General features: G+C 31.7%; 1 protein-coding gene across 17 annotated transcripts in view; it reads right to left on the bottom strand.

Annotated features, from left to right (window-relative positions):
* The window catches only part of RYR2 (ryanodine receptor 2), a 712857-nt gene that overhangs the window by 386712 nt on the left and 312984 nt on the right, over nucleotides 1-13161 (bottom strand). For all 17 annotated transcript variants that reach the window (XM_031968518.1, XM_031968517.1, XM_031968521.1 and 14 more), the window contains 4 exons: nucleotides 10630-10794; nucleotides 7493-7614; nucleotides 2446-2629; nucleotides 337-472 (listed from right to left, as the gene is read on the bottom strand). In XM_031968518.1, coding sequence (XP_031824378.1) covers nucleotides 337-472; nucleotides 2446-2629; nucleotides 7493-7614; nucleotides 10630-10794 — 607 coding nt within the window. The remainder of the gene's footprint in view (nucleotides 1-336; nucleotides 473-2445; nucleotides 2630-7492; nucleotides 7615-10629; nucleotides 10795-13161) is intronic.

The raw sequence follows: 13161 nt of genomic DNA, 5'->3' as shown, positions 1-13161 counted from the left end.
AATTTATATAATATAATTTGGGTTTGGAAACACTGCACTATAGGATCTTAGAAACCAAATATTAGGCATTATCATATGCATATTTCATGGAAACCCAAATTTTCAGAATTCAAATGTTGTGGTTGTCTTCCTCTGCCCAAAGGAAAATGCTGCAGCTATGGCACCGTTCACTATAGAATTGCATAACTTGATTTATAATTTATGAAATCTACTTTGAAAACTATCATTGCAAAAAGTTAATACCTAAAAAATTACAGTACTCTTAAGTAATTATCCTAACCACACATATATCCAGGATCATGATTTTATCACTTTTTAAAAACACTCATTTCTTACCTAGTAACTCATACAAAGAGTTCAGTATGGACTTCCAAGATTCTCCTGCTTCCTTCCCAGCTACATCAGCAAAATGAGCTGCACTGCTATACACATGTAATCGGTCTATGCACTCAAGGACAAGGTTAATCATACCCTACAAGGAACAAAAAAAATCATGTCAGAAATGGATAACAAGATTGCTAAATATAAAATAAGTTATGCCATTTAATAAGGGAGAAAACATAAAATAAAATACATGCACATTTTAAACATCTATTATACTAACATTTCTGTCAAATGAAAATTCAAAAAATTAAGTAGTTTCATATTATTATAATTAGTGCTATACAAATATAAAAATTGTAGCATGTCTTATAGGAATAACTAATTGTTATATGTAAATTTGGAATGAAAATAGATTAAGAAGGTCTACAGATCATGAATACAACATCAGTTTGAAGAAATGAAATAAATGGAAAGTTTTATATTTATATAATCAAAGCTACAGTCTAATAACATTGTTTATTCACAGTTCACAACAGTGCATTTTGCATTTTACTATAACATACACATATATTCTAGTTGAGAGTAATAATATTGACCAAATTTTTAAAAATTCTAAATAAACATTATTGTAGTATAGTGAAGGATTAATGAATTTAAAAGAAAAAAAGTTATGAAAGTATAGCATTCTTTAAACAACAGAGAAAAATTCATTGAATAATATAAATATAGACTTTCATTTTTATATAAATCTTGTTATTATTACTAGAATTAAGGCTGTCAAGATAAAGTAAAATACATGACTAAAGAAACAATAATTAATTCATCAGACAAATTATATTCAAAAATCTAAATAGTGCCAATTATCAAAATGTGTTCAGACTGTGGAACACATAAGTTATTTCACTGAATCAACTGCAAAGCTGCCTGACACACTGAAGTTTTCATAATATGATGCATATCAATAACTTAACAAACACACCTAGAAAGACATACTCCAAATTTCTTATTTCCTGATATTGATAATCCTCTAAATTGAATGCCTACCTCTCAACTTGAACATCTACTTTCATACCAGTAGAGAATCAATATTTTTTTCTGTTTTATGAGTGAAAAATGACCTAAAAGAACTGACATGTAGATTTCAAATTTCTGATGAACAATTAATACCCAAAAAAGAGAGAGAAGGTCTATGAACAGTAAAAAAGGAAAGTAGTGGCCCTTGGATATCAACATGCATTCACTAGTAACAGGTCAACAAGGCAAAAATTATGACAATACAGAGATTTAAGAATGGATTCAAATATTCAATAAAACATGGGATTTTCCTTTTATTCAGAAATGTTATTTTATAAGTAAGAGGATAGCCTTACATATGCAGTATCAATTCTGACACTATGTGACTTAGGGTAAGATCTTTAGTATTTTGGTATTATTTTCTCATTTCTAAAATGAAGGATTTGGATTAGATGTCTAAGGGCCTCATATAAGCTCCTACTATTATGAATAATATTCCTAACTCACTGAAAGTAATCTATTTCCTAATTCTCATTGTTATCTTCTTATTCATGAACTTTTACTTAATTTGATAGTAGGGGAACAAAATAATTAGTCTATTCTTGCTGACAGAGTACAAAGTTCTAACTTACTGGCTTAAGTTTGTACTCATATATTATTATTATTATTATTATATACCATGTATTATTATTGTTATTATTACTAAGTCCTTTGATCCTCACAACAACTTTGCAAGTTGTTTTACAGATGAGGAGACAAATCCAAGAAAGATTAAATAATTGCCCATGGTCCTATGGCTACCATCGGATTGAATTCAGATTTTCCTGAATCCAAGATTTATACCCCATCCACTATGCCACATAGCTAGCTGCCTTTCCAACATTTTTTCTTAGGTCAGGAAAATAGAAATAATAACATTGTTCCTTTAGAATTAGATTTTTCTTTATTTTAGGGTCATAATATTAGGCTAAATATCCATCAAATAATGGTCCAAAGTTTTAAATGTACAGAATTGATATAGAGTACTTTCTTCATGAAAAATATCAATCAGGAAGTCCTTTTTACCACAGGGTAGCATAAAATAAAAGATGGGTGGTACAAAATTACCTCTTCTTGGAAGAGATTCTGTCGGTTCTTTAGAGCTCTTAATCGGTTCTGCTTATCTTCATGCTCTAAATGTTCATCTGGTGGATGGAAGTAGCCAATCAGGTCTTGTAGACTCAGACTTACTGACTCTATTGGTAAATCTATTGTGGAAGACTTCACTTTCTTGCTGAGAGCATCAAGGCCCCTAAAACAAATTGCAAAAACTTCAGTAGATAAATGGTTCTTAAATATTTTTTGTCCACAGACCATATAGGTAAGATAGAATATGTCAAAGATCATCACCAATAAATACCTTTCTCCCAATAAAGAATGAATGAAAACTGTATCTCATTTTCAGGGACATCAGTAAGATACATGAGTTCCCAAAGCAAATGTGAGTTTTTTGGAGCAAGGTTCTCCTAATGCGTGAAATCTCTTCACAAATGAAGATAATAATTTATGACTTAGTAGATGAGTCGGAGAAAGTTGCCTGACATGATGAAAGACTGGCTTTCTTCAAGTCATTTGGCCAGAATTTGTCAGAAGGAGCCGTTTTAGAGGCTCCATGGCCCTAACCCTCATGTTATAGATGAGGAAACTGAGAAGAGTGGTAAATTGACTTTTCTAGTCCTCCAGATAGTAACGATCAGAAGCAAGATGTGAACAGCAGTCCTCAAATTCAAGAACAGATATGCTTTTCAGTGTACCACACTACCTTTTACCCAAGTCATTCATGAATCAAGGTCCAGCACTCTGTATACCATGTAAAACTAACCATTCAGTAAGATAAATAATAAATAGAATACTAACTCATTTAATTCTAGAAGAATATAGCCTTTGCTTTATTAAATATATCAACATTGCAACAGAGCCAAACAATAAACATTGATTAAATGCCTATAATATGCCATACAATATGTTAAGGGAAGGCAATACAACAACAAAAATTAAATAATGACCTAAATATCTTGTATTCTATAAAGAGATACAACATGTACATAAATGAATATATACAAACAAATAGATGGGCAAGCCTGAATGGAGTCACTAGAAGTTAGGGGATAAGGGAAATTTTCATGTAGAAAAAAGCACTTGTGCAGAGTTTTGAAGGAAACAAGGAATTCTAAGAAGTAATGATAAAAGTAGGGGTGCATTTGAGAAATAGGAGATACAAACATTTGGAAATCAAAGATAGAGTAATATGGGAGGAAAATAAAGAAATCTAGCCTGGCATAGGGTATGTGAAGGAGAGCAAAATATAATAATAATGTTGGGAAAGTAGTTTGAAAGAGGGTTGTGATAAGTTTTAAAAGTCAAAAAGAAGAGTTCATTTTTTTTTATTCCAAAGACAATTGGGATTTACTGGAATTTACTTACTCATGAAGTGACATGGTTAGACTTACATTTTTGATAAACAACTCTGGCAGATGGAAGAAGATGGCCTGAAAAAGAGAGGCTTGAAGCAAGATAATTAACTAAAAAGCTATTGCAATAATCCAAACAAGAGCTACTTAGGGTGAAAGCTATGAAAGTAAAGAGAAGGCAGGAGATGTGAAAAATGTTGAGAAATAAAAATGTAAAGATAAGATCACCGATATGGGATAAAGAAGAATGAAGAGATAAGTATAAATTTTAAGTTGTAAATCTCAGTGAAGAGGAAAATTGCAATGCTTCAGTAGAATATATATCCATTCAACAGAAGGTATTTTAATATAATTGGTAATGGTAGAAGAGGATTGAGGTTGAGGGTAACTATAAACTTAATTTTGGACATATTAGGTTTGAGACATTATGACACTTCCATTGGAGGCAAATGGAGAGGTGGAAGTATAAATGTGGAGAAAGACTTAGCATAGAGATATTGAAGTCATTTGCATAGAAGATAGAAGATTATACCCAAAGGGGTACCAATTGAGAAAAAAGTAGAAAGAAAATAGAAAAGGATACAAGACTAAGACTGTTACAGATCACAGAAAAGCAACTTATTATGGATGATAAAATAGCAAAAGAATCTACAAACTACCATAAGGTCATAAATCACGTACATAGTGATTCACTATATCTAAATATTTGGACAAAAACAGTTACAATCCACAACAGCCCTTTATGTTGTCATCAAGAGTTTTAAAAACATATAGAGATCTCAACTAAATGTAATCTTATAGATACTGATTGAGGAAATTCCATCAACAACAATTTTCTCTAGTATCCTCAGCTTTCACTGCTATAGATTTCCATTCAAAGTAATTTTAAAAATGCTTCTTAAAAAGTGCTAGTTTAGGAAGAAACATAATACCATAGCATTTTTCTGAAGATACAAAATACATCAAACTCCCATCATTTATTTGAAATAAGCATTATTTTAAAGTATTAAATTAATAAATAATATGCTGTATGTTTTCTGTGCCTTGGAAGCAAATATATTAGAGTACTAAACATGAAGCCAGAAGATTTGGATTTCAGTACTAGCTTTATTATTTACTAATTACATCCCCCAGGGAAGTCAATTAACTTCTAGGAGTCTATTTCTATATAAAAAATCATATTCTCACTACCTACTGGGTTGTAGAGAGAATTAAATGAGAAAGCACTTAAAAGGCACTTTGTAACTCTCAAGTACAATATAAATGTGACTAATTATTATTTTCATTTTACTGTTAATGTTATGAATAACTTTCTTTAATTTGTTGCTCATCTGGAGTATAAAAAAGTAAAACAAAGCTAATGAGTCACTCTAGAAAAAGTAAAATAAAATAGAACCCCTTAATATTCTTTTGGTCTAGTACAAGATGCTTAGCACATAGCCTAGTGGGGACATAATAGCTATCTAGATGTATAGATACAGATACAGATATTTGAAAGCCTTTCATATGGGAAAATATTATATTTATTCCATTTTCCTCTAGAGAACCAAACTGAAGAACGAAGAATAACAAATAAAGAAAAGCAGATTTTAATCAATTTGAGGATTCTGTTGTTGTTAAGTCATTTCCTATTCATATCTGAATGAACCCATTTGAAGTTATCTTGGCAGAGAAGCTGAAGTAGTTCACCATTTCCTTCTCCAGATATTTTACAGGTGAGGAAACTAAGGCAAACAGGGTTAAGTTATTTGCCCAGAATCACACATTTAGTAAGTGTCTGAGGTCAGATTTGAACTCAAAAGGATGAGCCTGACTCCAGGCCCAGCATCCAGGCCCAATTAGCTGCTCTTTACAACAATAAAAACTTCCCCAAAGTAGAACAGCCTAGCTAAGAGGTTTATTTTTAATAGTTTATTTTTTCCCCAGGGATTTTTAAGTTAAAGTTGAATAACTACATGATAAGTATTTTCCAATTGGAACTGCTTCTCAGGTAAGAGTTGGAGTAAATTGAATTTCAATTCTAAAATTCTGCGATTATAAGTATTATTGATATAGTAGTATTTTTATTTCTTGCTAGAATATAGGGTTATAAGATGATGCTTAGTTATTATCATTTTATTTTATTTATATGTTAAAATTTAGAGCTAGAAGGGATTTTAACATATCCAATATAACCCCCTCATTTTAAAAATGAAAAAAAAATGAAGAAACTATGAGGGAAGTGACTTAGCAATGTGATGTGATGAAACAACACTGGATGTAGGATCAGAAGGCTTGTATACAAAACTTAACCCCTCTTTTTTACCAGTGAAACTCCAAACTAATCACTTTACTTCTCCATGACTTTAGTTTCTCATCAATGAAGTGGAAATATTAACATTTGCATTAATTTCCCTTCAAAGGTTGCCATGTCAGGCTAAGTAATATATATATATATTACTATAATAATAATTCTATGAAATAAGATAGGAAGGTTTGGGAACATTTTAAGGCGATCATGTATCACTTAGTAAACTTCAGTAACTATATGATAATATAACACTTATTTGAACAATACAATATTTATGAAAATGACTAAATGATTTCTTCAAAGTTTAAAAGTTACTGAATGCCCCTCAATATTAATCAAGGGCTGGTAATGAGTAGTTGGTATTAATAGGGTGTTGGAGAATTTTGTGAGCTTTAAGAAAGCTAGCTAGTTTTAAGGTTTTTCCCATACTTATAGGTATGCTGAAACAGTGGTTCAATTAATGTATGCCACTGGTAGGAAAAAAACAAACTAAAACATATAGCTTTCCTGAGATTTTATAAAAGGAAGTTAATTTTTTATGAATATTATGCCATTAAATATATGGCATAATTAACAGAAAACCCAGAAATATCAAGAGCTTCTAAGTAGCATATATTGATTTAAATGAAAAAAATCTAAGATAAAATATTTATTATGAGTCTACTATATGCTATGAACTCTTTGTACTCAGGGATAAAGAAAAATATATCATATCCCCCCCCCCCAGATAACCTTCCTTGTGGTTTTCTCTTTTCATAACAAAAGTCTGAGTCTTTTGGTTTTCAGACATAATCTTTTAATCATAACATCATGGACTTGGGTACATAGTCACTTTCTAAACTAGATGTTAAAAATATCTAGAGCTAGTACTTTATGAATTTAGTTAGGCAATGACAAAAATCCATTCACTCCTCTCTTGTATATTGTTAAGGTATTATTTCTGACATTTAAATCACATTGATTTAGTTTCTATATTTGAAGCTTATAGAGTTTTTACAGATTAGATTTTTGAACTTGGGTTGGACATTTTTTGTAGATTTTTTTTCTTAAATGATTAAAATATTTATATCTGCTCACTCCAGGTTGAATTCCATAATGATTTCCAAAATTTTTATATTTTCAAGTTCATTCAGAAACTGTAAGCCTGAGCAGTATAATGAACTAATGAGTTAAAATTCATTTGGCTGTACTGTTAGGAGGAATTGAGCAGCACTGTGCAAAAAATTACACAGTTTGCTCCAATTCTAAATATCCTGGTGTACCTCTTAGTCTATTCAATTAGCTTCCAAAGTGCTATTGGATTTATCCCAACACATTTGTTTTCCTACTATGTTGATTAAGGTCAACATAGCATGATTCCAAATCTCTTCAATTGGAAAAAAATTTAAATAAAATAATTCAAAAGGAAATGCACCTTATAAACCTATTGAAAAGAAAGACTGTGCTACGTATTACTCGTGCCGTGCGTGATTCTTCATGCTGAGATCTGGATAAATTTAAGCCGTCATCCATATGGCCTTCATGGTGCATGATAGCCTGAAACAAAAAAGCAATGAGTGAAATAAATATCATTGTGACATTTCCTACCTACAGAAGAATAAGACTATGCAGAGTCTAAAAAGTACATCACAAATCCCTAGTCAAATATCAAGAAAAAACAAGTCACTTCCCTACCAAGAGCTGTTTCATTTTAACAACTGAGTATCCCCAAGCTAAAATATTAAGGTGAACATAAGAAAAAACAACTGTGTTTTTATAATCAAATTCTGATGAAGGTCTCTTTACCTAAATCACATAATCTATATGGAATAACAAAAATAAAATATCTTTTATTAGCATTCTATCCACTGTGCCATCTAGCTGAATTGAATGTTTATATTAAATCAGGAAAATGGGAAGTTGACAAGAACTCCTAGGGTGCAAATATGGATGACCATAAGGATGGTAACAAAAATAGTTAGATTTTCAGCAAAGTAAAATATCTGTTTAACATGTTGGGTTTGGGTTGTCTATAAGTAGACACAGTTCAAAATATCCAACAGGCAGTTGTTAATCTAGAAGTGGAGCTCAGGAGAGAGTCTAGGGCTAACTCTTATCGTCTGATGAGAGATGATAATTGAATCCATGGAAACTGTTGGTGTATATACATACAAGTATTATAGCCTAAGTATGCCTTTATTAATTTGTAAACATAGGTGCATATGCACTGCTTATGGACACATATATCAGCACATGTCTACATGCACATCTGATGTACATCAGCTATATTTGATCACAAAGGTATCTACATATACAATATGAAAGCATATAATTACGTGTTCTATCCACATTCCCCAAGAATTAAAATGAATATATCTTTTAAAAATTAGTCAGAATCTATTTGTAGCAACACCCTAAATGAATAGTAAGGCCTAGATAAAGCTGCTAGTATTAATACATTTTCCCTTTAAATCATCCTATCACTTCTATTACAAGGGAGTATAAACAAATTGCCTACATGAGTGGTGAGTGTGGGACTTTTCAACAAGTAGTTAACTACTTAGTGGTTAACATGATAAGGATCCGAAAAAGCCAGTGGTCAATCCATCAGTCAACAAGCATTTAAAAGTGAAAAGAGGACATTCAATACTGGTCCCAAGAAGAAGAAAAAAAATTGGCTAGTGACTTGTGGCTAAAGAATAAAGACAAGGGGAAGCTAGGTGGTGCAGGATAGATCATGGGCCCTGGAGTCAGGAGGACCTGAGTTCAAATTTGGCCTCAGACGCTTAACACTTTCTAGCTGTGTGACCCTGGGCAAGTCACATAACTCCCACTGCCTCACAGAACAAAACAAAACAAAAAAATTGAGACATGAAAAATGCCAGGAGATGTTTCCAGGATATGTATCCCCAAACTTTGAAGATTTCTAAGAATCAATACCCATATCTGGGAATTCATATGAGGATATTAATGAAAGGAAATCAAATAAGTATCACTAGAAATTTAAGAAGTCCAAGAAAAGGAACTGAAGACTTTGGAGGCACAAGTAATGTTTCTGCCTTTGCTCCTGATTGAAAGTGTTTTAGAAAAGAAAGACAAGGGAAATAATTTACTAAGATAGTTTAGATAAATGGAAATGCTTAACATGAAAACTCTTGGCAAAGGATGGAGTCTAAAAAGGAAATCTATTTGAAGATTTGCCTATCTGATCAACCAAGATTTAAATTTAAAAGTAGAGGGAAAGGAGAAAACAATTTACATGTTTCCACTTTGCCAGATGCCACACAGAGTAAAAAATTCTAATTTAGGAAAACTATCAGTAAAGAAGAAGAATAATTCACAAAAGACAATAAAAAAGCTTACAATAACATTAATGAATCCAGATATCAAAATATAAATAAAAATATGGTAAAAATCATACTGAAATAGACATCTTACTGCAAGGAATTAAATTTAACCTCATAGACCAATAAGAACTGGTAATTTGAACTTCAAGTTTGAAATGTAGTAATGGAAGGATATACCTTAGTGGAAAGATCAGATTAGATAAAAAGGGAGACTAGAGTACCATTCTAGACCAAGATTATATATTCATATAGGGAATCTATAAACTACAATTTGAATGGAGATAGAGGACATAAAATAAATTATATTGTGATAAGAGAAAACAATGGCCAGTCAACAATCAGAAAATCGAACAACAAATCTGGAAAAGTATCTCACAAATTTCACAAAGGAAGGATGCTAATTTCATCTACCTAAGATACTTGCAGTATATTTTTTGCTAAAGGCAAAGATATATTTTTTTCTTAATTGGCTTTAATAATAATTACATTGTGTAATGTTTGGGCTAGCTTTCTGGAGGTCCTCTGGAAGCGCCTTGGTCTCAGCAGGATAATCACCATGAGGATGGACAAGAATAGAGTCTAAAGTAGTCTTTATTGTCTCCTTCACAGTTTGTGTCTGTCATAGTGTGACCCAGTCACAGTCTGACACAGTCTCTTTCAGCAGTCTGCCAGTCTCAACCAGTCTCAGTTTGAGTCTGACTTTGTCCCCAGTTCTCTAAGCCCTTGAACACCCTATTACAATGACATCATTACAGTATACTGAGTATAAGCCAATCTAGAGTGATTATATCATTATCAAACTAAAGTGATTATATCTATATCATACTAGATATATGTGAACTAGAGAAACATTATCTCATCAATTCCATTGAGTTAACACCTTGTTTCAAGTATACTTCTACAGATTCCAGCCCTATACAACATTGTGTTGACACAATTTCCCCTAGTATTCTTGGAATACTTCTTTTTATTTTAGAGTCAACTAAAAGGGGGCTATGTTTGACAACAACAAAATGGAGGTGTAAAAATCTAATTTAATAATTGTAATACAATTCGAATATTAAAAAATTGGATTGTGATAAAGAATTCATGATAGTGGTATCTGATGTATCAACAAGGAACACAATGAACAATGATAAATAGGACATTGTAACCATAATTAATATAGTCTACCATGTAATTTGTCATGCAAAACAATATAAGATGCATTTTAATATAATCTTACCTTACGTTGTATCGATCCCATTCTTACAGATTTCACATCCACAGATTGGTAAGTTAACCACAGGCCTGTATCTACATGTTGTATGTAGCACACTGAATCACCATACTTTATTTCTGATGTTCCCATACCATCTATTTCTTTTTTTATCCCTATATCTAATTTTTCCTACAAGGAAAAAAGAAAAGTGATACATTAACAATTATAATAGTATTAAATATTAGTTAAGAAAGTTATAAAAATAATGGCAAGATATTCTTTTCCCTAAACCCCATTCCATTACTTAGTTTTAGTGTACAAATCAGAAATCTTGAAAAGCAATGCCTTAAATTTATTTTTTATGCATTTTAATTTTGGTGAAAAGTACTTGTACTGAAATGTTTGAAGAGCCACCCAAAAAATGAGCAAAAGTAAAAATTATTGTGATTATATAAATCTTCATGAAATTTTATCTGTTTTCCACAAAAATTATTTGATTTTATTCTTTTGTAACTTCCATAGCAATTTCAGAATTTCTTCTTCCCTGGACACAGTCAACATTCTGATCTATATCATACAAATTTCTGTTCCCACAATGCAATTCTCTATCAGGATTAAAACAATTCTTATTCAGAATCCTACTGCATCACATATTGATCCTATGACAAACTAAAATAATCATACATATCACAGTACTTAGAAATGAGAACACAGAAATTACCAAAAAAAACAAAACAAAACCAAATCCCAAAACCAAAACCAAAAGTATTCTTTCTCTGGACTTTTTCATATTCACCTAGTATTACATTTATTTTTGTATATGTTTAATTTCTTCCATTAGATTATAGGAATTTTAAGGACAATGAATATAATATTTTTCAGCTCTGGATTCCCAGAAATTAGTAGAATATTTCACATAGAATGAGTTTTCAATAAATATTAGTGTTATATATAACAACAGGTATATAAAAATAGGTATACATACCAAATATTTATTAATAATAAATCATAATTTTGCAATCTCTACACTCAGTACAAGATCCCATATAGCAGCATGAACCATACAAAGTTTAAGAAGTTGGGCTCTAGTCTACCCTTAGCCTAGTGACCCTAAAGGAGGAGGAGCAATTTAGAAGCAGACTGTAGGCAACCTTTGCCTGGCATAGAACTTTCTATAACACCTCATAGAGATTGTGAATATTACAATTCATCTGTCATCAATTGGTGACCACATATGAGGAAATCATGCCCTACTACCACCTTCACCCTTTTGTTCCTACCCTCCTTAACCCTAATCCACCCATAGCAAGATCACTTCGCTCTTTTGTGGGCTCTCCAGAATTTCTGTTCCAAAGTGAAATTTCTCTTTATTCCAATCTTTTTCTCTCATATTCTCTACTCTCACTGAGTCCTTGCTTCCCCCTTAAAGACATTATATCCTTAGTCACCCAGGTCCATCATTGGCTGTACCTTCTTACACACCACCTAACATACCAGTCCTTCAGAGAATGTCCCTGTTCCATACCAGACAGCTTCAAATGCTTGTTTACTATAAGTACTTAACAGCTTCTCCTTTTCTGAAGTTTACTCGATCAAAATTGTCTACCCAATTTCTATCATAGTAGCTGTTGAATACTAGGTCACCCTTCTTTCTTTCTCAAGAAGTTCAGCACTCATTATCTTCTTCTAAAATTCTTATCCTAATATTATTGTTCTGTAAGAAATGAGCAGCAGGATGAATACAAAGAGACTTGGAGAGACTTACAGGAACTGAAGCTAAGTGAAATGAACAAAACCAGGAGATCATTATACACTTCAACAACAATACTATGTGAGGATCAATTCTGATGGAAGTGGCTATCTTCAACTATGAGATCCAAATCAGTTCCAATTGATCAGTGATGAACAGAACCAGCTATACCCATCGAAAAAATACTGGGTAATGAGTATAGACCATAGCATAGCATTTGCATTCTTTCTGTTGTTGTTTGCTTGCATTTTTGTTTTTCTTCCCAGATTATTTTTACTTTTCTAGATCCGATTTTTCTTGTGCAACAAGAGAACTGTATAAATATGTATGCATATATTGTATTTAACATATGCTTTAACATGTTTAACATGTATGGGACTGCCTGCCATATAGGGGAAGGGGTAGAGGGAAAGAGGAGAAAAGTTGGAGCAGAAGTGTTTGCAAGGGTCAATGTTGAAAAATTTCCCATGGATATGTTTTGTCAATAAAAAACTATAATAATAAAAAAATAAAATTCTTAACCTAGAGATCATTCAACATTCATAATAATGCTTTCTTAAATTCCCAAACCTCCCAATTCTTCAGTCTCCTTTTCTAAAATTAAAATTATTTTTATTATGAACATAATAGCAATAAATAAGAATTTCCAAACACGGAGAATAGAAAAAAAGACTAAATGAAACTTTAAGTCTCTACAATGTATAGATTGTTTTTCTTTCTTCCTTTCTTTCTCTTTTTCGCTCTTGTTTCTTTCTTCCTTCCTTCCTTCCTTTCCCTTTCTTTCTTTCTTTCTTTCTTTTTTTTTT

Source organism: Sarcophilus harrisii, chromosome 4 (assembly GCF_902635505.1).
Source record: "Sarcophilus harrisii chromosome 4, mSarHar1.11, whole genome shotgun sequence".
NCBI classification, from domain to species: Eukaryota; Metazoa; Chordata; class Mammalia; order Dasyuromorphia; family Dasyuridae; genus Sarcophilus; species Sarcophilus harrisii.
Note: the sequence above shows the minus strand (reverse complement) of the source record. Positions and strands in the feature narration are given on the sequence as shown.